At 42.7% G+C, this 24532-nt stretch overlaps 8 protein-coding genes across 14 annotated transcripts; 5 read left to right on the top strand and 3 right to left on the bottom strand.

The window, feature by feature from the left end:
* Positions 1-443: 443 nt before the first annotated feature.
* LOC6629358 (uncharacterized) lies at positions 444-996 on the top strand (the record flags this gene model as incomplete). Its single annotated transcript, XM_032436359.2, has 2 exons — positions 444-800; positions 862-996. Coding segments are annotated over 2 exons (486 nt in total), but the record flags the coding sequence as incomplete, so codon positions are not given.
* Positions 970-3324, bottom strand: MED17 (mediator complex subunit 17). The gene is made up of 4 exons (XM_002053532.4): positions 3164-3324; positions 2359-3094; positions 1264-2295; positions 970-1183 (listed from the first exon to the last, which is right to left on the bottom strand). Exons 1-4 carry the CDS (start codon positions 3250-3252, stop codon positions 1100-1102), a joined length of 1941 nt encoding a protein of 646 aa, XP_002053568.1. The 5' UTR covers positions 3253-3324; the 3' UTR covers positions 970-1099.
* A 124-nt stretch (positions 3325-3448) lies between these two features.
* Positions 3449-6211, bottom strand: Arp5 (Actin-related protein 5). Its single transcript, XM_002053534.4, has one exon. The coding sequence runs from the start codon at positions 6209-6211 to the stop codon at positions 4247-4249; it is 1965 nt and encodes a 654-aa protein (XP_002053570.1). The 3' UTR covers positions 3449-4246.
* On the top strand, positions 3469-4272 carry LOC6629360 (proteasome assembly chaperone 2). The gene has a single exon (XM_002053533.4). It carries the CDS (start codon positions 3469-3471, stop codon positions 4210-4212), a length of 744 nt encoding a protein of 247 aa, XP_002053569.1. The 3' UTR covers positions 4213-4272.
* An 81-nt stretch (positions 6212-6292) lies between the features above and the next one.
* On the top strand, positions 6293-7457 carry LOC26531119 (uncharacterized). Its single transcript, XM_015172373.3, has 3 exons — positions 6293-6409; positions 6465-6883; positions 6944-7457. Exons 2-3 carry the CDS (start codon positions 6483-6485, stop codon positions 7104-7106), a joined length of 564 nt encoding a protein of 187 aa, XP_015027859.1. The 5' UTR covers positions 6293-6409; positions 6465-6482; the 3' UTR covers positions 7107-7457.
* A 411-nt stretch (positions 7458-7868) lies between these two features.
* Positions 7869-11936, top strand: cdm (importin-13-like protein cdm). Its single transcript, XM_002053535.4, has 9 exons — positions 7869-8167; positions 8224-8391; positions 8449-8777; positions 8837-9515; positions 9580-10179; positions 10236-10433; positions 10497-10634; positions 10693-11252; positions 11315-11936. The coding sequence occupies exons 1-9, from the start codon at positions 8006-8008 to the stop codon at positions 11406-11408; spliced, it is 2928 nt and encodes a 975-aa protein (XP_002053571.1). The 5' UTR covers positions 7869-8005; the 3' UTR covers positions 11409-11936.
* A 704-nt stretch (positions 11937-12640) lies between these two features.
* Positions 12641-23530, bottom strand: wrd (Protein phosphatase regulatory B subunit well-rounded). Of its 7 annotated transcripts, none has more exons than XM_070207367.1 (9): positions 19671-19869; positions 18213-19393; positions 17620-18055; positions 17226-17422; positions 16830-17164; positions 16449-16679; positions 15989-16381; positions 15681-15915; positions 12641-13555 (listed from the first exon to the last, which is right to left on the bottom strand). In XM_070207367.1, exons 2-9 carry the CDS (start codon positions 19137-19139, stop codon positions 13553-13555), a joined length of 2757 nt encoding a protein of 918 aa, XP_070063468.1. In that variant the 5' UTR covers positions 19140-19393; positions 19671-19869; the 3' UTR covers positions 12641-13552. The 7 variants fall into 7 exon arrangements, with proteins under 7 accessions (XP_070063468.1, XP_070063471.1, XP_070063470.1 ...); XM_070207370.1 differs by lacking the exons at positions 12641-13555; positions 17620-18055; positions 18213-19393; positions 19671-19869 and adding exons at positions 13739-14279; positions 20502-20679; positions 21575-22070; positions 23381-23530; XM_070207369.1 differs by lacking the exons at positions 12641-13555; positions 17620-18055; positions 18213-19393; positions 19671-19869 and adding exons at positions 13739-14279; positions 20502-20679; positions 21575-22070; positions 23098-23512.
* Positions 23531-23861: 331 nt separating this feature from the next.
* LOC6629364 (ubiquitin) lies at positions 23862-24509 on the top strand. The gene is made up of 2 exons (XM_002053537.4): positions 23862-23987; positions 24055-24509. Exons 1-2 carry the CDS (start codon positions 23940-23942, stop codon positions 24382-24384), a joined length of 378 nt encoding a protein of 125 aa, XP_002053573.1. The 5' UTR covers positions 23862-23939; the 3' UTR covers positions 24385-24509.
* The last annotated feature ends 23 nt before the right edge of the window (positions 24510-24532 follow it).

Genomic DNA, 24532 nt, shown 5'->3' with positions numbered 1-24532 from the left:
ATGCATTTTTTAATTACTTAAGATTGAAAGTTGTTAATTGCGTACTCATTTAGAATGTTGTATAAAAGTAAAACCTATACAGATTTGGAATAGAATGCCACATAAATGAAACAGCTGGCAAAATTGGAGCAGTAGAGATTGCTAATATCTGATCAGATCAATAGGAAATGATCTTTTGATTGTTTTGCTGTTTAATTGCATTATTTTGTATAGAAATGCGTGCAGTTAAATTGGGCGGCAGAGACCAAATTGGCGTGGCACACGCACAGCTATTGGCGTATCCACCATGTCGGACTAATTGAGGTGTCAAGGCACGTTGCCGGGGCAACGAGCCCACACAAATGTGCAGCGGACCTAATTACTTTGGTTAGCCACTATCCGGGCAAACTCTTTGCTGATAGCGTCGTTTGCGTCAATAAAATCAATAAATCAGCGGTTAATAAAATGCATTTTTATATCGATTTGTAATCGCATCCCGTCTGCTGGCCACTGAGACAAGTCCATGCTGCAAAGTGGCGTCCTGTTTCTACAGTTGCCTGGGTTTTGCGCGCAACGTGGCTGCTGCTCCCGTGGTCAACGATTTAGAGCCGACGGCTGCGTTGCCCAATTGCCTAACATATCGCCAGGTTGCAGGCGCCGGCAACGGTGCCGGCTCAGCGCCAGCGCGACGCGTCCCAGTGCTGTTTTCGACGAACTGTGGACTATATTTGCGTGTGGCACAGCCACAAACGATGCTGCAACCATCCGTTGCAGAAGCTGGACAGCGTTACGACATTAGCTTTTGCGATCTGGAGCGTTGGGTGAGTTGGAGCACCTATGACTAGTTAAACATATGGTAGAGCTTTTTACATTCCCACACAGAGCACAAATCGCGCCAATGTGGTCAGTCTAGAGGATACGTTTAGCATCCTGCAGCCGCAACAGCAGCCACCGAACAGCCAGCAGCCACGCACCTTGAACAACTTTGCGTACTACAACATACAGCGCTGAGCTGCTATCTTTAATCGAGCCTGAGCTTGATTACATACTGTGTGCTTACTTGAATAACATTTTTTATAATTATAAATACTATGCTAGACAATTAAAGTGTGTGGGTCTTTCATGCCGTGTTGCTGGTCAGTGATGCCATCAGAAATTCCATTTTATTAAGGAAACTTTTGCCCTCAATCTTATCAAAGCGCACCTGGAATTAAAGGCAACAATAAAGACAGTTAGCTTAGTTAATTGTATTATGAAATATGTATACATGGTTGCGTTGCTTACCTCCTTGAAATTGCCACCCAAATTCTCCCAGAACTTCTCCGGCACAAGTGGACTTGGAAAGAAATCTTGGCGTGGACTACGCGCTATATAAACCTTTACATCGATTTGCGGATCGCAGCGTATCTGCACGGCAATCATGCGATCACTGTTCGGCGAGGCGAGCAGACAGGAGCTGGCATTGCCGAGAGGCTCTACCTTGCCAATTCCGAGATGATTGCTATTCGAGAGCACCGTCCAGGCCATGTATCGCGCCAGGCTCACTAGGCAGCTGATCTGATGTGAATTTATTTGGCATAGTATGAGATCGCGCAGCTCCTGCGGCTCATACGACAACTTCATGACGCGCCCATCGCGGCAGATGCACTTCAGCGAACGCTCCTTGACATGTATAACCAGAGAAGTACGTCCGATGGCATCATAGCCATGCGTCACAATATTAATCTTTACACAGGACATCGTGGGGCTGTTCATTGCATTCCAGTGCGACACAATTTGGGGATCCTTGACATCGCGAGCGAGCGTGTCCAACACATACTGTGTGCGCTTTCTCATAAAGATGTGCTGAGCCTGGGCAATGATTTGTTCCAATATTGTTTGCGTCTTTGTCATGTCCAGCAGTGCCTCACGGTCCGCGGCAGTAGGCCCCGCCAGCATGCGTTTCTTGCTGGGACCCAATGGAGCGCTCGCCGGATGTGGAAACGGATGATGGGAATTCTTATAATGCACCTCACGCAGCAGCTGATGCAGCGAATGCTCCAGTACATGATCATGATCATTAATAGGCGCCGGCTGGCTGGAATCGAAGCTGGTCGAGTGGCATAGCGAGATGATTAGCTGAATATTGGGCAGCAGCGTGGCACGTATCTGATTACCAATAACCACATGTGGAATTGGCGCCTGTAGCTGAATCGCCTCGCGTGCCAACTGTGCGAACAGTTCCTTGCAGAAGAGCACATTCTGTGCAAACTCCAAGGACTTTTGCCAAACGCCCACCTGGGCGGTAATGTTTGGCCCATGGCCCATTAGATTTACCTGAAATTAAATTTCCAAATAAGGATTAATGTATATAAAAACAGGTGGGTAAGCAAATGTTACCTGCGCGGTGCACAGATCTTCTTGATCCTTTTGGGTGATGACTTTAATATATGCTACGCCCTGCAGTTCAGCGGGCACAATGACGCGCAGCGCTGAACTAGCTTTTGGTTGCATGCCATTATTGCTACTGCTACTGGAAGGGGTAGAGGCGTTCGCACTATTGCCGGCCCCCTCCTCGTCGAGCGCATCCTCCGCTTTGGTCACTTCAAAAGTGCCGCTCATCCCAAACTTGGAGCCCGCTGTGCGATAACTTAGATCACCAATGATGGCACCATTGGATACCTTCTTTAATCGCCAATTCTGACGCAGACGAAGCAGCTCAATATGAAAGTCGGAAATGTTGCGACTGCGCTGCTCACTGTGTGCATTGCGTAGTCGCTCGGCACCGCTCAATAGCACTTGGGCAGCCTGCGAGATGGCCTTCTTGCGACTATAGACCTGCACAATGGGCTTGGTGTCATCGCCATCCTCCAGCAGCGGATCCAGCACCAGGTAACGCTTGTCCTTGGCAATAGATATGACGTCGGATAGCACGCAGATTTCGGTATATGCATCCTTCAGCTTATTGCGTACTGCATCCCAGGGCCAAAGGCTCTCCTGGAATTGATTGACATCCTTGTTGTCATCTTCGGCAGCAGCGGCTGATTTCTCCTCCTTCTTCAGATCTTCCAGCGAAGTTTTGCTGAAGTCGATGCGAGCTGCGCACTTTGCAAGACTCTCGGAAAGTGTCGGCGGTCTGTGAAGCAACTTGTTGAGAAAAATGCATACGTTATTGTTTGGTTTCTGCGGCAATAGCCGCACTCACGGTTGATACAGCTCGGTGCCATCGTAGGCGATCTCACGTATTTGGTTCTCGCACGTTGTCTCCACGGATATATTAACCGAGTTGGACATGTTTACTCGCCAAATCTTTAAAAGCCGGGCATTCGCATTTGCAACGCAAAAACAAATACCAACTTGGCAGGGTTGCACCAGCAGCGATAGCAACCTACATATGTATATATATATATCGATAACATACGCTGCCCCTTTACAACACTGCGACATTACTTTCATATTTTTGTTGAATTTCAATTTTTGGACCACACAGCAGTAAACCTTTCCAGCAACATGTTATTTCTTAAAAGCAAGGCAAAAACACTCGATGTGGCCAATTACACGGTCATCGTACCCAGCATCTGTGTGGGCAATGCGGCACAATTGGCCTGCGACCTGTTGATTGCATCAAAAAAACTGAAACGCATCGGCAGCCTGTCACATCCCGCCCTGATACCGGTATATGGACCCTCAGCCTACCAGCACGAGCCGGACGAGCGGGTATCATCTTGTGAGCTTTATGAATCCGCGGAGGATAAGCTATTGGTCATACAATTTCGAGCGCCACTTATTGCGCGACATACAAAAAGTTTTCAAATTAACTTAGTAGAGCTGCTGCAGGCGGCGCGCCGTGTGATCGTTCTCAGTGGCAGCTTTGGCTTTGAGCGACGCGTTATCGAGGAATCGCCTTGGGCATATCGGGCCAGTGACAACTTTAAGGCAGCCCACGCCGCACAGCTGGGCAATGCGTCGCTTGTTAAGTGGAAGGAGCACACGGGCGAGCATATCTTTGGCGGCGGTAATGCGCTGCAGCTGTTTAATGCTTTCGAGGAGAAGCAGGTGCCGGTCATGCTGCTCTTCCGTTATCTGCTAGAGGGTGACAACTCGACAGACGCCTCACTGATTGTGCGCGAGCTGAACGAGCTGTGCGAAGATTTCCTGCAGTTGCGCGACGGCGGCGACGGAGGCTTCAAGCTGACCGTACCCAAGTCTTGGAATCTGTTATTTGGCAATGAAGTAACCGAGTTACTCTTTTAATTGTGGACATTATTTGGAAATTTAACAATAAAATTTAATCTTTTGGTGTGGGATAATAGAGATTGCTCGCACTGTGCTCCCTGAAGTACTCGCCGCCATACTCCTGGTACAGCTTTCGCGTTGTCAGCGATCCGCTGAAGTTCTTGCTATTGGCCTGCAGGCATGCACCCAGCCAGGCGCTCAATGTGGGATCATTCGACTCGTAGATGGCAAAGCTGGACTGAAATGGTCGCAGTTCCAGCAGCTCTTTAGCCAATCTTTCCTTCAGGCCACGAAACTGCGCACAGCTTCCCGTTAAATAGACATGATCCACCAGGCGCTGCTGCTGCTCGGCCGTGAAAAGTTTCAGCACAAAGGCAATCAGCTCCGCCAGGCCCGCTTCAGTGCAACCAATCATGCTTGGCTGAAAGAGTATCTCCGGCACGCGTATGGCTTCCACGCCAAAGTGCAGCTGATAGTTCTCGGCTGCAATGAGCGCCTGCATGGCTGCATTGTTGGCATCATCGAAGCCGGCGTCGTAGTGCTGCAGGATTTTCTCGTACTCGAGCATCTGTTCGTTTTCCGCATCCGAATCACTGTCGTCATTGTAGCGATTGATGCGCTTGTACACATCCCAGTCGTTGTCGTTCATGCCAAAGCCATCGTCCTCCTCATCGCCGCCGTTGGCTTTGCGTCGCTTCTCGCTGCGCGCCAGCGTAGAGATAATGCGCATGCGCTCCTGGGCTGCATGCGTGTGTCGCCTGGCCTGCTCCTGACGCTGTTGCTGGCGAGCCTGCTTGCGTTGCAGCAACTCCTCGCGCTTGTTGCGCAGCTCCGACAACCATTCAGCCTGCGGCACGCCCTCTGGCGGTTTGGGCATCTTGTCCAGCTTGTCCTGCTGTTTGCTGGGCCGTGGTTGCCCCACGGCGCGTTCCTTAACGCGTTTGATGCGCGAAGTTAATGTGCCCATCAGCTTGTCAAGCTCCTCCAGATTGGCAATTTGCTGTTGTTGCAGCGCCCGTTCGAATTTCTGCAGTTTGTCCTGCTCATAAAGCTGCCTCAGCTTGCGCAGTACCTGCAAGTACTCTTCATCCTCTTGCAGCTTCTCGCGCTCGCGACGATTTTTAATATCCAGCAGCCGCAGGGCCAGCTCTCGACGCTTCTCCTGCTTCTGCTCGACGGTTAGCAGTGCATTGGTCGCCGTCACCTGATTGTAAGGCAGTTGGATTTTCATGATGTTGGCCTCGTAGTAATCCAGTTGTGCCCATTTGAGCAGCTCCTCCCTGTAGTCCAGTGCAATGTGACAATGTTCATGCACCAGTTTCTCGATGCGACTGGAGATGGCAGTTAGATGCACCGGGTACTTCATTTGCATCAGCCGAAATAAATAATTATTGATGTGAAAGCCACCTACATTCAGCCGACGCACGTGCTCCAGCTGCATTTTGTTAGCCAACACAGGAATCACGTGCGTTGTGCTATAGCCAAAGGATATAATAAGTGCATCTGCTACGAGCTTATGCTTCTGTTGATGGTGCTGCCAACTATAAAGAGCATCAATGCCGTAGGAGAGCGCAGGCACGCCGTAGCACTCGAAGAGCAGTTCGCTCATTTGGCGGCGACACGAATTTGGATTGGCCAAGGCTTCGGTCAGCACAATTGGATGCGCAATGCTCTCTTCTCCATCAAAGCCCATTTTGCTGAATATGTAGTCGAAAATTTGCTCCTGATGATTCCAATTGGTAATCACGTTACGCTCGAAGGGTGATTTGAGATGTGCCCGCACCGCCTCAATATTAATTATGTCATTGCCTATTTGGATTTCTGCGCTGGCTCTTAGCTCCTCTGCTGTTGCTGCAGGCGCAGAGGCATCCGGCAGTTGGTTGTCCTTCTTACGATCTTTTCGTGGTTTTGTCAGTACATTGCGAAACCGCAATTCCGGCTGCTTTGTGTCGTGCCAGCCCACGCGGCATTCATACGAACCATTGTCGATTATTAGCAAGCGCTTGGGCACTGCCATTGTTTTAATGTATGATATTTAATTATCAATTTGTTTACAAATTGTTTGTTTACAGTACATGCGAATGCTGTTAAAGCATTTTATTTTTAGTTCACGTTTTCCAACACTACGTTGCGTTAAGCCATTGACCATTAGTGGCAACGCTGTAATTTAACTGTAGTTAAACAACTAAAGTTGGAGGATCAGGGAAATGATAAAGTAAGTTTGCAAATTAAATTAATGTACATATTTACATTGAACGCTGCTTTTTAAGGCTCCCCACATTTTTAACATGGAGGACACTGCCTCAGTCTATGATTTAAAGCGCCATTTGCAAGCCTTTGTAGACATACCGGGAGATAAACAGGAAATAAAAACACTCGATCGCACATTGAACGACTTTGATGAGCTCTCTAAGATCCTTAATCACGAAATTGGCGGCGATAATAATAATGGAGCGGCCATTTCTCTATATACGAACAACCAGTTTTTCTGCTTCTTGAAGTTTTATAACCAGGACGAAGGTAATAAACAGAACAACTTCAGCCAACCGTCAAATGTCGATCATGTGACACAATATGTTATGAATATAATTGACTCGGATAATTCTTGGCATTCGAAAACATCTGTATCAGATTCGACAGATAACAGCAACAGTAAATTGATACCAAAGAGCGATTCTCCCCCAAAAAGGTGACTGCTAATTCATATTTAAATTGCCACAGATCATTTTTTATAATTAATTTCTTGTAGATCCTGCTCTTTAACAGAGAAAACGGATAAAAGCTGTAAATCTACAGCTACTCCGATGAGTCAGGCGAAGCCACACCAAGACAAAATACCTGTTGTGCCAGAAATACCCACCAGTTGCACCTTCCGTGACTGCCTCAAAACTGACTGCAGACAGGCAAATTGAAAACATTACAGTAGGCGAAGAGGCGCCACAGGCTTCTATTCCCTTTAAAGAATCTCTTAATCAGAGATCTATACCAGAGTTAAGTCCAGACCCAACTACGAACCCGTCTGCTCCCTACATTGCCATCAAGCCGGAACAACGTAAATATGCACTGGTTATCAGCCATGCCATCGATGAGCCGCATTTGGACTATGATCGTCTGATGAGACATTTTTATACACACCACTTATTTGTGCTTAGGCCATGGTGCTGTAGTTCGAGCAGATGAAAAATATTCTTTAGCTATATTTTTCATCTGCTCGAACTGCAGAACCATGGCCTAAGCACAAATAAGTGGTGTGTATGGGAACGCTCAATGGTCGAATCGAAATCGGAGGAGTTTGCTAGCAAAGCCCTAACCAGTGTGTGCAAAAATGAGCAAGTCATTCTGTATTTGGATCGGGAGAGCAAGTGTTTTATAAAAGAGCATTGCTTCAAACTCAGGTGCTGCCTCTGGAAGCTCACTTTTGAGTTTTAAAATTGTTTAAGTGCAGTCAAATTAGCATATATAGTAATTGAATTACGAACAAGTTGAAATGTAAAATTTGAATAAATATCCCGTTATTTGAGATGTTTTTATTAATTTCTAAATCTAAAGCAAAAACCGAATAGTTCCTAAATGTCTGTCCACATGTTTCAAATCTGAAACAATCGATGCACTGCAAGCTATCGGTCAATACGAATTATCGTTGTATATACTTTGCCAACTTATCGATATTGTCGATGCATTAAATTCTTGGGCCATCCCTAGGCGTTAAGAGCTCATTTTTGCATCCAAATAAAAGTGATTGAAAAAGCCAAGTCCTGCTTAAACTGCTGGGACTTGGGCTATTTAGGTAGCAAATTAGAAGTAGTTGAGCATGGATTTCGAAACCATCAGTATTGAGCAACTGGAGGAAGCAGTGATTGTCTTTTACCGTTCCACATCGCAGGAACAGGCAATCACACACGAATGGCTGACGAAGGCCGAGGCCAGCCCACAGGCCTGGCAGTTTTCCTGGCAGCTTATGCAGCTGGGCAAGGTGGGTGGCCTTAAAATTTTGCTTAGGTCCCGAAAAATTATATTTTTACTGCACAGAGTCAAGAAGTGCAATTTTTTGGCGCAATTACACTACACTCAAAGCTGATGAAGTATTGGCACGAAGTTCCACCCGAAAACCGTGAGGAGCTGAAGCAAAAGATTTTGGAAACGATTGTGCAATTCGCAGGAGGACCCAAACTGGTGCTTAATCGGCTTTGTCTATCGGTAAGGGCTCAGTATGAACATCACTTGATATACTTAATCCATATTTGTATTACTTAGTTGAGTGCTTTTATTGTTCACATGCTGGAGGATTGGCCTTGCGCCATTGAGGAGGTAATCGAGACGTTTCAAAATCAACGTATTCCGAATGTTACCGCCGATGTACAGCTGTGGATCATGCTGGAAGTGCTGCAGGGCATACCCGAGGAGGCGCAAGTCATTCATACCTCCGTAAAACGCGTTACACTGCGCGCTGAGATTGGCAAGCGTGTGCCGCTCGTGCTGCAGACTGTCGAGGCCTATTTGAAGCAGCAAATGAACACAGAATGGGACACCGAAGGCTACAACAATATGGCACGTGCGGTGAAGTGCGTCAGTGTCTGGATCAGGTGCGTGCAAAATCATATATTTATAAATTTATATACTAAGCCTATTGTAAAACTCATAGAAGCATTGGCTACTCAATTGAGAGCTGCGTCAGCATCTGTAGCGTGATGTTGGAGCTAGTGAACAAGTGTTACTGGCCCTGCATTCGTTCTGGCGTTGGCTGCATGTCTGCCGACGAAAATGAACTCGCCGAGACCTGTCTCAAGGCAATGGTCAGCATAATTGTGCAGCCAGATTGTCACAACTATCCCAAGACGGCGGCTGTGCTGATTAAAATGTTTCTGGATTCACTATGCGACATCACCCAAAGGGAATGGCGGCGGGATAACGATAATGAAGACATCATTGTGCATATCTATATGCTATTTGTGTCTGCCGTGGAACGACATTCGGCTTTGTTTTTGAGCGGCATTACGGCCACAGATCCAGAGTTATTTTCCATCTGGTGCCGCATGGTACATGAGATACTGCAGTGCACAGATAAGCCGGGAATATATCCTGTAGAGGAATCATGCAGCACCATGGCCCTGGCTTTTTGGTATATGCTGCAAGGCGATGTTTTTGCCATGCCAGACGAGGAAAAGCGCAAGTGCTGGGAGCATATAAAACCGCTCTACGCACACTTGACCACTGTTTTGGTTCGTAAATCCGAACAGCCCGACGAGAGCTCCATTGACAAGTGGAACTCTGATGATCTGGAATGTTTTCGTTGCTATCGTCAGGATATTTCCGATACTTTTGTAAGGCACACACTTTTATCCTGTTAATTAAGTATGCTAATTCCCAATGCCTTATCGCCTGCAGATGTATTGTTATGATGTGTTAGACGACTACATATTGGAGATATTGGCCGCTATGCTAGACGAGGCCATTGCCGAGCTGCAGACACATCCCACACACTGGACGAAACTAGAGGCTTGTATCTACTCATTTCAGTCGGTGGCCGAGCATTTTGGCGGCGAGGAGTCACGCCAGATACCCAAGCTAATGCGCGTGCTCTCCGAGATACCGTATGAGAAGCTTAACGAGAAGCTACTCGGCACTGCGCTCGAGACAATTGGCTCCTATTGTTCGTGGCTAATGGATAATCCGACTTTTATACCGCCAGCTATTGATCTGCTGGTGCGCGGCCTCAACTCTACAATGTCGGCACAGGCAACGCTGGGCCTCAAGGAGCTGTGCCGCGATTGCCAACTGCAATTGAAGCCATACGCTGAACCGCTCCTTGATGCTTGTCAAGCTACGCTCAGTGCAGGACGCATGAAGAATTCGGACTCGGTGCGTCTCATGTTCAGCATAGGTAAACTGATGAGCTTGCTGCCACCAGAGCAGATACCCAAATATCTAGACATCATAGTCAGTCCCTGTTTCGAGGAGCTACAGACCATTTGCCAGGCGGGCGCCGTAAGTAAATTAAACTATATCTGATTATATTTATTATATGATATGTCTTTGTGCAGACGACACCTGCAGCGCGCATACGCACAATATTCCGTCTTAACATGATCTCGACGCTGTTTTCGTCGCTTAACACAGATGTGGATGAAGAGCTCAAGGACGTACACAATGTGCAGCCCGTACTACTGGTTATGGAAAAGACGATGCCAATTTTTCGGCTCATTGCCGAGCTTTGGGTAGAGGAACTAGACGTTCTAGAGGTGCGCGGCAAAAACCAAACCTAATTGTTGGAATCGTGTAAACTTTTATCTACATTTACACAGGCTGCCTGCAGCGCTTTAAAGCATGCCATTGTTAATTTGGGAAGCAGCTTTAGGCCAATGTTGCAGGACTTGTGCTATTTTATTGTGGCGAGTTTTCAAACCCGCTGTTGTGCGCCCACTCTAGAGATAACCAAAACCGTGAGCATGCTATACCTAATTTAGTTAGGATTAAAACAACATCTGTCAACTATTTCAGGCCATAATCGTTTTCTTCTCGGAGGAAAGCTGCAAGCCATTGATGCAGCAGCTGCTATTGGAGTTTGTGAAGCACAGTTTTAAATTGTTTGAGAATACGCCCCATGAGAACTTCTCTAATATATCCGATACTATGGAGATGTTCTTTGCCTGTCTTACGCAAATCATTAAAAAGGTGCCACAGGTGTTGGAGGACAAAACGATTGCCTATGATCGTCTTATTTACTATGCACAGCGCGCTATGACGCTACCCGAAAATGGTCCAATACGCGCAAGCACACAATTTGTTACACAATTTCTGATGCAATCGAGGAATCATGCGCATATGACCGAAGTGGTGCTAGCCTCGGGTGAGCAGATCCTTCACACGGTCATGATTTGTGTGGGCTATATGACGCCGCGACAGCAAGTGGATAAATTTGCTGATGTATTTCTATCCATGAACAAAAAGTATCCGGCCGAAATGGCTGTTTGGCTAAAGACTGTAATGTCCGTGCCCAACTTTCCAACTGAGCTCATCAGCGAGGCAGAAAAGTCGCGTTATGTTACGCTTATCATCAAGTAAGTAAAATCCTCGCAGATGCTATTATATATCTTCCTGACACCAATTGTATGCTCAACAGGGTAAAGTTCAACAAGCGGCTGCTGCAACAACATCTGACAGAGCTGGCTGGCAAGACACGAGGACTTGTGCCTCTTCAGTCTCCAGCTAATTGAAGAGGAGATTGCTCAACTTCATGGCCAAATCTCTTATATTTTATCGTCCTGTTCTGTGTAATTAGATGTTAATTGTAATTTAGGCGCTCTGTAAATGTTCCTTCCAATAAGTTGTTTATTTTTAATGATGTCAAATATTGCTGTGCTGGGACAGGCAAATATATTTTAAATATATGGGTTTATAAATATTTTGCCTGCCCGAACGCAGCTTTATCTTCTGAAATGAATGTGTTAAAAGGCTGTTTCTTGACATGATTTAACGTTTATTCATAATTTTACAAAAATTACACGCTTTTGTTAACGCTTTATATGCCTTTTATTACAAATTCCGTTTAATAGGCCTGTATAACTCATAATATGGTTTTAATGTTGATCTTATATTGAAAACTTTGATTTTTTCACCGTTTTCCAGCCTATGGAATTTTCCTTCTTTTTTTTTTATTGTTCTTTAATCCTTCATATGTATCTATAATGCCAAAAATATGTAAATACATCTCTATATATAATATATATGTGTCTATAACTAAATGAAGCCTTTCATTTACTTGGCCTGTACAGCACTTGGTAGTGGTAGCAAAAATTTGATCAGCTTTTCTAAACTGACTGCTAGAATATTTGAAAATATTTTAATTAAGAATCCGGGCCATATACCAGGTCTTATACGTATATAATATATAATGACTGTTTTGCCTGGCATCAGTGCCAATTAATGACTGTCACGGATCCCATATATACGTATGTAAATATATATTTAAATATTTAATTATATAGAAATAGTAGCTACGACCAGCAATAGTCCAAGTCTGTTTTTGACCCCGTTTCCAGAGTTAATGGGGATGATAATTAATGATCAAGCGATATACACACTATTCACGTTGATGTCGATGAAGTTGGAGTACTCCCGTGGTTTCATATTAAGTGTCGATGCCCCAACTTACACAGAAGAAAATGTTTCAATGTAAATTTATCTAAAGGAACATCTGCTTATTAATTATTTGAAGTCCACAAATACGTAAGTATCTCCTACGGATTATAATGTCTGCGCCTTTTTTTTTTCTCTCTTTTCATCAAATATAGTGTCTCTTCAATATTCAGTACACACACAAAAAATACATACATACATAAGCACACACATAAATATACATACCACATTTGTTTATAACAAATTGCAATACATATATACCAATATATAGCGCATATATTGAAGCAGTTAATGGTAAGGTATTCGCATATAGTATAATAATTATCATTTATTACGGTTCAGCCGTATGTAGAGTTTACTGCCTCTATTGTATCTGTATCTGAATAAAATATGACCCGCTGCCTAACGGTATAGAAAAGTCAAGAATATTGCACTAAATTGAGCTGATTCTAATTCATGAATAGCTGTTAGGTCTGTCAAAAGTAATTTGCAATATTAGGATCTATTAAAACAAAACCTAATTATACGAAATACATAAAATATAGTTTTCGTTCGAAACAAAACGCTATATTTGATTTATTAATATTATTTTTCCTGGCGCGTTTGTCGACAACTTTTGCATTTCAATACGTTAACCAATATATTTATTTTCCATTATGTTTATTTTTTTAAGTTTGGTATTTTAGCTTTTATATTTGTTATATTGTAAGCAAAATATAAATAAAAAAAAAAAAAAAAAAAAAATGCCAATGCGTTCAAAATGTACCCTTTCTCTTTTCTCAGCAATTTTTTTGTATACTGTTTAATAAGCTCGGTGTGATATTTAATTGTCGCTAACTCTATTGTGTGTCAATATAAGCTATTGTGCTTACTGTAGAATATATAATTTTTATTTATTGTTCAACCTGCATAGATTTTTGTTTATCTCATATTATTGTTTTTGAAGTAAATTACAAGCAGAAATACAATGACCAGTGTTGCAAAGTCATGTTAAATCGCATATATATATATATATCTATATAATTATTATTGACTTTTGTATACCGTTTGAGAGCACGCAGGGTATTTGTGTGGATGAATATTATAGCTATATCGAAGTAGTAGCACACATATGCATAGTAGTATGTATAAATGGGTAGGTAATGCTCAATCAAAGGTGGTAGTTTCTTACGTCTTTAGCTTACGCAATGTCAATTCAAAAACTGTACAAATTTTGACGTATTCACTGAAATGGTAAGAGCATAATGAATCCATATTATTATTGGAATGGTGTTTAAAAAAAAAAATTGACAATGGCTGCATGCAGAACAACAATTGGGGCTAAATATTATTTCATTAATTCGTTTAATTCTTTTTGGCTCATGCAATGTTTCGCGGTAAACACAAAAAGCATTTAGCGCCTTTCAGCTAGAATTTGTTTGGGATTTTATTGGTTGGTATTATGCGTGTTTATTTATTATTTAGTTATTATTGTAAATTTATAATATATTTCTATAAAACTTGTGTGCTGCATTTGTTGCCACACGCTCACAAAACATACAAACAACAATATACGTCATCTTATTATCATCATCATTATCATCATCATTATCATCATCAAATCATCTGCAGCATCATCCAGCCCCCTATCATTATAATCATCGATTAGACATATTTCTGTTTCTATATAAGTGTTCTATGTGTTCTATATGTGTATTGTGTTTAATCTATGTATGTAGAACCTTAGCGACGTCTGTGCAACGCCAGCGTTCGGGCACGTGAGGGAGGACCAGCCCGAGAGAATGGGGTGACAGACAGCAGGCCTAACAGTTGTTTGCATCTGGGGGCGGCGTTGTCAGGTACTCATCGGTTCGCTTGTGCTCGATGAGGGCGCGCACGGTACCGCTGTCCGAGGGCAGGTCGGATTTCCGTCGTATCAGCGGCTTGTCCTTGTTCCGTTCACCGCGCATCTGTGGGCGAGGGGAGCGTAATGCAGACGTAGTAAGGCATTTAAATGTTGTCACCTCTGAACCCAGACCGATTATCGATTACGTTTACGATTACGATTACATAAGTGTACGACACTTGACGTTTGACAGTTACAAGATCTGAAGATGTTATTGCCGGGTGCAGTTCGTGATGATGTGGCTTAGAATGGGTGCTATAGTTAGTTGCCGAGACACCGCATAAGGGAAACACATCGCACGATTATCTATGTACACACACATTCATATACCACATATAATATACACATAAAGTAGAAGTTTATATTATTTACATTGTTGCGATTTTAAAGATCGAACAGCCATGGACGTAGTGAAAAGGAGATGGTGTATTAACGAGTTTAAAACTTTGCACTTATCGTAGATTTTATGTTGGAATGCTTAGTTATAATTAAAGTAAATGACAAATGATTTCTGTTCTCGCATTAGTTTAAATTAATTCATCTAGCTACCAGTTATATTAAAACTCATTTTTGATACTAATCGATCTTTATCGATTTCTCAAAAATGCAATCTTATCGTTCGGCGAATAGCACACAGTTTAATATCATTCGATTAGCGCCTAGTGAAAGGCATCTGTCTTACCTTATATAGTTAATATGCCATATGATTATATAAAGAGTAGTGATCGATGCTCTCAATTGCAGTGCAAATGATCATACGTATTTATACACATATGACAAACAAATGCCATCAAAGAAATAGTTTGATATTTAATTAAATTTAGCTTGAGAAACAAAAGAAACTTTGTCGACAATAAAAATATTAGTGTAGCAATAATTTTGTATTAAGACCCTAAAAAAAAAAATCACTAGCTATGCCCTACCTTAATTTAGTAAAGGAATATGAAACGATTTTGGATTTGTAAAGATATTATCGATAAACAAATCGATTATAACATAAAACAATTGGTGTTACAAGTAATATTTTGTATTTTAGCTATATGTTAATAAAATGTATTAAAATAGAGTTTTTGCAGGGCATCATTTAGTCAAAACATTCACATATATGGTTATTTCATTTTTCTGTATGTTATGCGCATTGAGGGAAATAGAGGGTGTGGGTGCTTGGAAGTAGTTGCGTAATAAAGAAAAGGAACGATTAAATAAGTTGTACATATATTAATAGATACAGATACAGAAACATGTATTTATAACTGACACGAGTGCGATTATTGTTTGCAACAGGCATTCGTTCGTTCGTTCGTACGATTCGTGTTAAGACAGGTGGTTGAAGGATTAGCTGGCTGACGCACAAGCACACAAACACACACACACTTTTCTCGGACACGTACACAGTACGCTGGTGTGTGGCTGTGTTCAGTTAGTAGTTGTGTAGTGTGGTTAGTGTGGCTAAGGCTTGTCTCACCTCTCTGGGCTCCTGGTTTGGCTGTTGCTTTAGCGCCGGCGGCGGCCTTGACTGTTGCTCAAGCTTATCGTAGGTTAGATCACAATTCTCATTGTATTGATCGTACAGTATTTGACTATCGGACATCGACAGACTATCGCTAAAGCGACGCGCCTTGGTCCACTCCGGATTGGTTTTGGCCAGGCTCTCCACCTGTTGCCACAGCTCCTCGCGTTGCGTAAGCTTCTCGCGTTCCCTAAAAAAACATTTGGCAGAGTAGATGGTTTTCGTTAGCCAAAGGATAAACTATCGAGGTTTAATGTTCTTACTGCTGCTTCTCCTGTTTGTAGTTCTTGCTACACTCATCGAACAGTCGCTGATTCATCTCCATAAATAGCTTAAGGGCATTGTAAATGAGACCGTGAATGGTCTTATTCCAGTGCGTCTTAGAGTTACGATTAAGCGCTGGAAACATGATGGGCAATATGGTCTGCGAATTGTCCGCTATCAGCGACATAATGTACTCATTGTTCCAGTAATAAAGTGCACGCTCCGCCACCTGAAAGTGCGGCGAAGAGACGCATTTGGATATCTGCCGGAATAGGGGCGCCATGACCTTCTGAAATTCGGCCGGTTCAATAACATCGAGCAGCTCCTCTACCTCATTCAAAAACATAACCTCCTTAGGACTGTGGGTTTTGGGCCAAAACTTCAATAGACTTCTGCAAGAAGCAAGTGTGCAAAGGTTAAACTCGATTGTATTCAAAAGAGCGGATACTGCAAACTTACTTTATGACCGCCTCTGACAAACTGGGATCCTTTTCAAGGAACTGCACCACGCAGTATGTCAGCTGCGGATGGTATACGGAGAGGCTCTTGGCTTTGTGCAATGGCAACAATACCTTAAGTAAAAATTGTTTGTGCTCCTCCTTGAGCGGTAAAGCAAATCCATTAATGATGCTACCCAATATTTCCAGCAACTCGGCAATGCCATTATGATGTTCCGTTTCATAGATAAATCTGTAAATAAATTGAAATTGTTTCAAACATTTGATTCACATGGGAAAAAAAAATACATTTAAAAATAAATAAAAGTTACTTATTATTGTTATAATGCTTAAAACTATAAAACTTTAAATAACCTATTACCTTGCTTGTGCTCTTACTGACCTGTAAAACACATTGTTGATCTGTTTCCTAATAAATGCCCTCAATCCCAAGAATTTGCCATAGATGCGATGTAGAACAGTCTTAAGGAAATCACGTTCACGCGGATCCTCTGAATCGAATAAATCCAACAGTTGTAATACAAATTGATGATCGATATAACGTTTTGCAATATTTGGCTGGAAATCGGGTGACTCCAAAAAACGCAAAAATAGCTCATAGACTAATTGCAAATGTGGCCAAGATGACTCCAATGTTGGCTCATCCTCTTCCGGATCGAATTCAGCGCCATTGGGATTCGAGGAGGGCGGCAAGGTGCGAAATAGATTTACTGCAAACTAAACAAATAATATAAAATAGAGAAATACCTTGAGAAAAACTGAATTTTATCATTCATACCATATTGATGGCCTCCGGGTAGATAATCTCTGTAATAACGCCATTCTGATTGGACAGATACTCGACCATCTCGTGGAGGGCGGCGCGCTTGACCTCCTTCCATTTTAGATCGCTTAGGGGCTCGGAGAAATCGAATAGAGTGCAACATTGCCGTAGTTTCTGTAGAAACAGCTCCTCCCGCTCCTGCGCTGGTGTTTCTATGGAGGCAAATAGTAAAGGGTTTGTTTTTTAACTATATATAAACCGTATCTTCGATAAACTAAATGCACTACAAATCGAACGGAGACCAACGAAACAACAATAAATAAAAAAAAACTGACGGAAGCAAGCTTAACTAAAAACTATTTTTTTTAATGGATCTAAGAAGCTAAGAAGGAGCGTAACCAATAGCAACCTCGCAGTGGCGGCAACGCCAGCGCAGTTGATGCGTTGGGCGGCGAGTGAAACAGATTCCGATCGCGTGCGCGTCCTGGACTTCCCGTCAGCTGTTGCAGCGTCTGCGGCGACGATAGATTGTGGCCCATGGCATCGCCGTTTTGGCGTAGTACTGACGCAGACGACGAGGACGACGACGTCGACAACAATGACGACGACGCCACCGAAACCACCGCCACAGTCGCCGTACTGCCGTTGCGCTGGCCAATGCCTAGGGAAATGCTAATGCCACCGACCAGATTCTGTGCCACTGTCGAGCGCAGTGGCTCCTCGGGCGCTACTTCGCTGCTGCTGCTGCTGCTGCTGCAGTTGGTGCTGGACGCAGCTGCATTGCTGCCCACATTTTTGGTGGCATTCAATATGTTCTTAATGGCCGCGGCGGCGCTCACGGGTGACTGTTGAATGATTGTTGAGGTTGCGTGATTTGATTTATGAAATGAGTAGAGCAGAGAATTTCATTCATTACGTGTACAACTTGAATCTGTCTGGTGGAGGCAGTGTCTGGTTGTGTCTGTGTGTGTGAGGGTTGAGGCAAAACCAATTGCTGCAAACCTTGTTGCTGGACGAACTGGCTGTGCTTGCAGCTGTGACTACACTAGACGCAGTGCTTAGCAATGAACTGGCTGTGGTGGCTGCCGAGAAATGCTGCGCCAAGGTTGACACCAGTGTGTTGCTGCTTGTTCCAGCTGCAACTCCAGTTGCTGTTGTGGTGGGCGTGTTCTTAGACATGGCTGCTGTTGGTGCTTGTTGTGCTGCTGCTGGTGCTGCTGTTGTTGTTGTTGTTGTTGTTATTGTTGCTGCTGGCAGCACATTCGTCGCCGCGGACGACAGCGACAATGAGGACGTGGAGGTCTGTGACCCAAACGGCGATGAGGAGGCAATTAACGCAGCGGCTGCGGAATTGGCACCACCTCCGTATGTGGCCGCCGATAAGCTGGAAGCCGATAAACTCGCTGCAGCCGAGCCCAGCGAGGATGAGCCAGCCTGCGACAGCGATGACAGTGCCGATGCCGACGAATTTGAGCTAGTCGATGAGGACGATGGCGACGATGATGCGGTGGTGGTGTTGGTGGCACTTGCCTCTGGTGGCGACAGTGGCATTTTGCGTGCCTGCACCTCAAACTTGGCCTTTAGCTCTCCCACGCTGCTGAACTTGAATTTGGTATTATCGCCCTGGCCCGACTGCTCCTCGTCGTCGGCCAGCTGATCTAAGCCGCTGTGAAACGATGGCGACTTGGGTATTCGTATGCCACCCAGTGCATAGTAGCCGGCGGCGGCAGCGGTTGCTGTTGGCTGCTGTTGCTGATGCTGTTGTTGTGGCTCCTCCTGTTTAGCTGCTGCTGCTGCTGCTGCTGCTGCTGAGTTGCTTGCGTTGTTGTTGGCTGCTGCTGCAGTCGCTTGTTGCTGCTGCTGCTGCTGCTGTTGTTTGGTGGGACCGTTGTGATGGTTACCCGTCAGCAACATAGCACCGATGACCATTTCATTAGTGCCGCACTTTGTTTAATGGCGGCGCAATCGAAAAGCATCGCTTTCAATTACACGACGCACTTTGGCTGAATGTTCTCATTTGCTAATTGCGGGACTCTCTAATAACAACAAATATGGAACAACAACAACAACGACGGGTAGGAAAAATGCGACACTAATAAAGGTTAATTTTTCTTATGATTTCTGTTTGATTTTTTTTTCTTTCTTTTTTCTAGCGTTCTAAGCGTAAATTTTGTTAATAGCATCTGTAATGGGAATTGCAATATATAGATTATGATTTATTTATGTATGCAGGTAAATGAAAACGATAACGAAATGAATCGGAAAATGGAAATGAAAATGGTATGAAACAAAATGATTGCTGGTTTGGAAGTCGCAGGTGAGAAATAATAGATCTATAGACACCCGATGTGCGATGTCAGCAACTACAATGCATACATATGTACTATGTACTATGTATGTATGTATGTATGTATGTATGTATCTATATATCTATATACATACATCTATTTTCGCACTTACGAATTTCTTTTGAGAACGGAACCGGTTTTTTAGGAATGTCTAGTATTTTAACAATTTGATTTTGATATAACGGTGCACAGCGCGCTTGATAATGGAGATAATTTGCTAAGCAATTCAGTAAAACTCAACTGTTGGGCAACAATTTAAACGGTGAATTTAATTTTTGATTGCGGAGCTCTCGCAGAGCCGTGTTGAATGCGAGGCAAATTGTTGAGGGCAGGCAGGCTGAAAAATCGATAACATTTGCCGTGGGCGAGCGCAGGATGAGCGAAGAGAGGCATTCCAGAGAGAGAGAGTAAGAGAGAGAGAGTGCGTGTAAGAGAGCGCCAAAAGTGTTCAACGACAGCGACGAAAACAATGCTAGACTGCCAAAAAGGGAACTACATATTTGAATGCCAACGGCAAACGTTTTAAAATTTAACAAGTGGATAAGCAATAAAAAACACCAAACAAATCTGAAACGGGGGAAGTGGTGCGCCGGGAGAGCGTAAGTGGCGCGCAAGGCAAATGGCAAAAAAAAAGTGGGCGGCAGGCGTAACTACCATATGAACATACCATATGTATGTACATGTATGCAGATGTGTAAGTTGTGCAGTGTTGAGTAACCCAGCAAAATAAACATCGCCCACTTGACCTTTGCGAACTTACTTAATAAATAATAACACAATAATAAAATTCCGACGAGCAGCAGCGATTCGACAGCTGAGCGGCAACGCAAATCATATATCAACAAAATTACTAAGTAGTATACACACCACTACACATACATATTTACATCTATATGTAGTATATGTAGATGCACATACATATGTAAATATTTTGTTTACTCACTTTCATTGAGCGGACTGAGCGCCGTCAGTTCACAGTTCTTGGATACATTGTAGCGGGTGCTGCTCTGTCGCTTTTCCTTGCGCATCAGCGGTGTGGTGGTCAGGTTCAAGCCCTTGGTGATTTGCGTGGGCGGCGGTGCATCACGCGGTGGTGTGCTGTCCTTGTCTGTCTTGTTAGCCTGCAAATATTGAGCAGATTCATGGTCAGCAGAGTAAGGCGCTTCATCTTCTTGAAGATGGAAAGAGACGGGGCAGTGGCAGGGGCAGGGGGAGGGGGTGGTAAGGCGGCGGCAATAGATTGAAATTATAGTAAAAACCAAACAAATGAACTAATAAAACACTTTCAAACATTAAGCTTTAGTTCCCTTTTCGTGGCACCCTTTCTATTACCTTGGTCTGTGCAAATCCTTGCCGCCTAAGCTGAGCTGTCGCCTGTGGGTTGTTAGTCTCGGTTTTAGTAATACCAACAAAGAAATGTGCATTCTCTAAATACACATACATTAATGCGTATGCATGTGTTGGTGTATTCACTACAACGATTCTTGATTTGGAAGGCGAAACAGTGAGACTCTAATTGAAATCAATCATTAGGCATATGTGTACACATTGGCGATGATAAGATTAGATAAGCAAAAGTGCGTTAAGGTTGAGGCCACAAGGAGGTCTATAAGTGTGTGGGATACGACGAGACTAACACACATAAATCGTTCTATAATTGACGTTAATTATTAAGCATGCTCTATTGGGTCGGGACATTGATCATTTATTGTTTTGCCTAATACATATTGCGATATTAGTAATAACTATATGCATATTCGATATTGAATGTAAAACAGTAGTCGTCGGCGGAAAATTTCTCATTTTCCGATTAGATACAAAAACAAGTTTTACTATAAATAAAATAATCGATTCTCAGAGAATAGCATTAAATAATATTTTGTTTTGTGATAATATCGAAATAGGCATAGGTTATCAATCAGCAATCTGTACTAGAAGTGTTTGAAAACGTATTGTGCACGAATACATATGTACATATATTTGAAAAAAAAAAAATAAAAAACATTTATTACTCACCTCGCTTTTGATGGGAGTAGCAACAATTCCACTGGTTACAACGATAGGCGTTGTGCTTGTTGTTGCTGCTGAAGTTGTTGCTGTTGCTGTTGTTGTTGTACTAAAGTTACTGTTATTCTCTTTGATACCGTTAGCGGCTGTTGTGACTTTGTTATTGTTGTTATTTGTTGTTGCCGGTTCGATTTTAATAGACGCTGCTGCCTCTGGCGCTGATGTTGGTGACACCGCCGCTGCTGCTGCTGCTGCTGCTGTGGTGCTTTTTGTTGCTGCTTCTAACGCGTCGTTATCCATAATCCGGTCTCAGTTTTATCTGCAGCTTAAAATTGTACTGCTTCTTCTTGATTGGCTCTTAACAACACAACAACAACAGCTGTCACCGCATACAACAAAATAGAGTTTTTGTATAATTTTCGTTCTCTTTAATTCGTATTTATTTCTTAGTTCTCTCTTAATTGAGTTGTATCTGATAATTGCGGGCAAAATTCAAAATCCACCGCTGTGGAAGTGTTTAAAAGAAAATTAACGTAGCAATAACAAAACCAAATTAGACAAAAAGATGACAACAACAACATGCAAAATAAAAAAAAAAAATTGACCGATCAGCCTACACACATATGCACATGAATACACAGACACACACAATCGTACCTTGGCGAATATGGGGGTAAAAAGAAAAGAAAACCGCTAAGAGCAGTGCGCACTTGGCCCGAAGACAAAGTTGTCACATATTAATACCAAGTTACAGCTTTAAGCACGCCGAATCCGGTTCTAAACGGTTCTAAGCACATCTAAGAAGTTGCACTCAATCAGTTCCGATACAAATGCATATGTGTGCACATGCATACAGTTTATATGCATGTATGCACGCACACATTAAAGTTTTGAAGGGATTACTTCGATTGGGCTGCGGATTAACAGGCACACTGAGAGCTAATGATCACGCGACGGCTCCCGCAAAAAAATTAAAATACTCTGAACGCGTTTGTGGCTTCCGTGAAATTGCAAACACAGAAAATAAATACAAATATCAAAACATACAGACGCAATGCGACAGCAAGCAACAAGTTGCGAAGCAATGGCCGTCGATCAGAGTTGCCAGACTAAGAATTCATCTCATTCCCATGCGAACATCAAGTGTGTGGACAACATTTGTTGATATATATTTAGGGGAGTAGCGGTGTACGGGTGGGGTGTCTGTGAGCCTTTACATTTTGCTACAAAAATATTGTATAGAGCAACCGGAATATATGCAAAAGACATGAGCAATATTTTCAAACACTCGCATATTTTATATGTCACCTTAGAACGCGTGGAGGGCGACAGCTCTGCTCGCTAACATGGGGAAACAGAGAGAATAGAAATAAACTGAGTGTGTACTATGCATAATTAATAGTTGCAGAAAAAAATTCAAGCCAAACAATAATAGGAATGCAAAAAAAAAAAAATGTTAAACTCTGAATGTCAAAAGGGGGAGCGTTTTGGGTTGGGTAGGTACTAGTGAAAAGAGGGAGCCTTTTATTTACCGCGAGAAGCTGCAAGATCTTATTAAATTTGCCTCTACTGCGATTTAACATTAAATATTTTGCTAATTAAAGATGTTTTCTATTTTTTTTTTTTATATTTCTTTTACGTAAATGTTAATTCTAACACACGCACACACAAGACACTCGCAATCGCACTCGCAATGTTTTCTCGTTTATTCACTCGAGCTCTTGAGGCTGTGGATATTGCTGTGTGAAATTTTTGCGCTTCACTTTTGTGCTATAATTTTCTCTGCGGATTGAGAATTAGGCAAGACTTGCTTACAAATCACGACGTGTTATCAGCGCTAGTGCTTTCAGTTCGCCTCTTCATCAAAAACACTTAACATCAAGCGCAATATTAATTATAAATAATTATTTTTGTAAAATATTTCGTTCACGCAACGTCGCTGCTAAATAAAAGTAGTGTTGCCAGACATACCAATATCAGCTATTAGCCAAAAATATCGATGGTCAATACCCAAAACCATCGATATATTGATGGTGATAAATCGCTTTCACAGCCGCATTGGATGTTAAGCTGCAATCGAAAGAGTAGAGACTTTTAAAAATTAATATATTATTAATCAACAAAAGTAAGGTAGCGATTCATTAAAAAATTAAACAGTAAGTGTTATTTTATGACACTTGTGGGTTTATCTTCTAAATTTAGAATTAATAAAATTCTACTATCGTTGTTTACAATATATTTGAATTGTATTCGACAAAAACAAGCATAAATATCGGAATTTGTTTCCATCACTAACTTGCAGATGGCAACACTGGTATGCGATTTTTGTTTATAAAATAAATACGTTTTAAAGAGTCTACGCATAAAAATTGCCATGAAAATTACAATAAAGGTGCTCAAAGGCAAAGATTGTACACTTGAGGTAGGTTGTTTGGTTATTTACCATAATACTATACACAATTGAAATGTTGTCATCCTTTTCCGGTCAGGTGTCACCGACTTCCACCATTCTGGAAGTAAAAGAACAAATAGAAGCCGCACTACAAATACCCGCCACAAATCAGAAGCTCCTTCTGCTTGGCAGACCTCTGAACAATGACCACACAATCGCATCCTATCCAAATATCAAAGAGGGCACCAAGATTAACCTGGTCGTCATGAAACCTGGGCTGCGCGACTGCATCCATCGAGCCTTTCGCAAATACTATACGGAAGCGCAATCCGAACGTCTGACCAACGAATTCATGACTGATTTTGAGGCAAAGCTGAAAGAACAGAGCTTGGACGATTTGGAACGCTTTGCTGATAATTGTTTATAAAACTGACGACGCTATGCTGATAAAGCTTTTAACATAATATCGCAAAGAAGAAAACAGATTTTACTCGATTTATATTATTTGTTGCCCAAGCATTATTGTAGTAAAAAAGAAGAATGCCGACCGAATTTATTTGAATACTTTGTCATAT

Source organism: Drosophila virilis, chromosome 2, assembly GCF_030788295.1.
Source record: "Drosophila virilis strain 15010-1051.87 chromosome 2, Dvir_AGI_RSII-ME, whole genome shotgun sequence".
NCBI classification, from domain to species: Eukaryota; Metazoa; Arthropoda; class Insecta; order Diptera; family Drosophilidae; genus Drosophila; species Drosophila virilis.
This window is presented reverse-complemented; position numbering and strand designations above follow the sequence as displayed.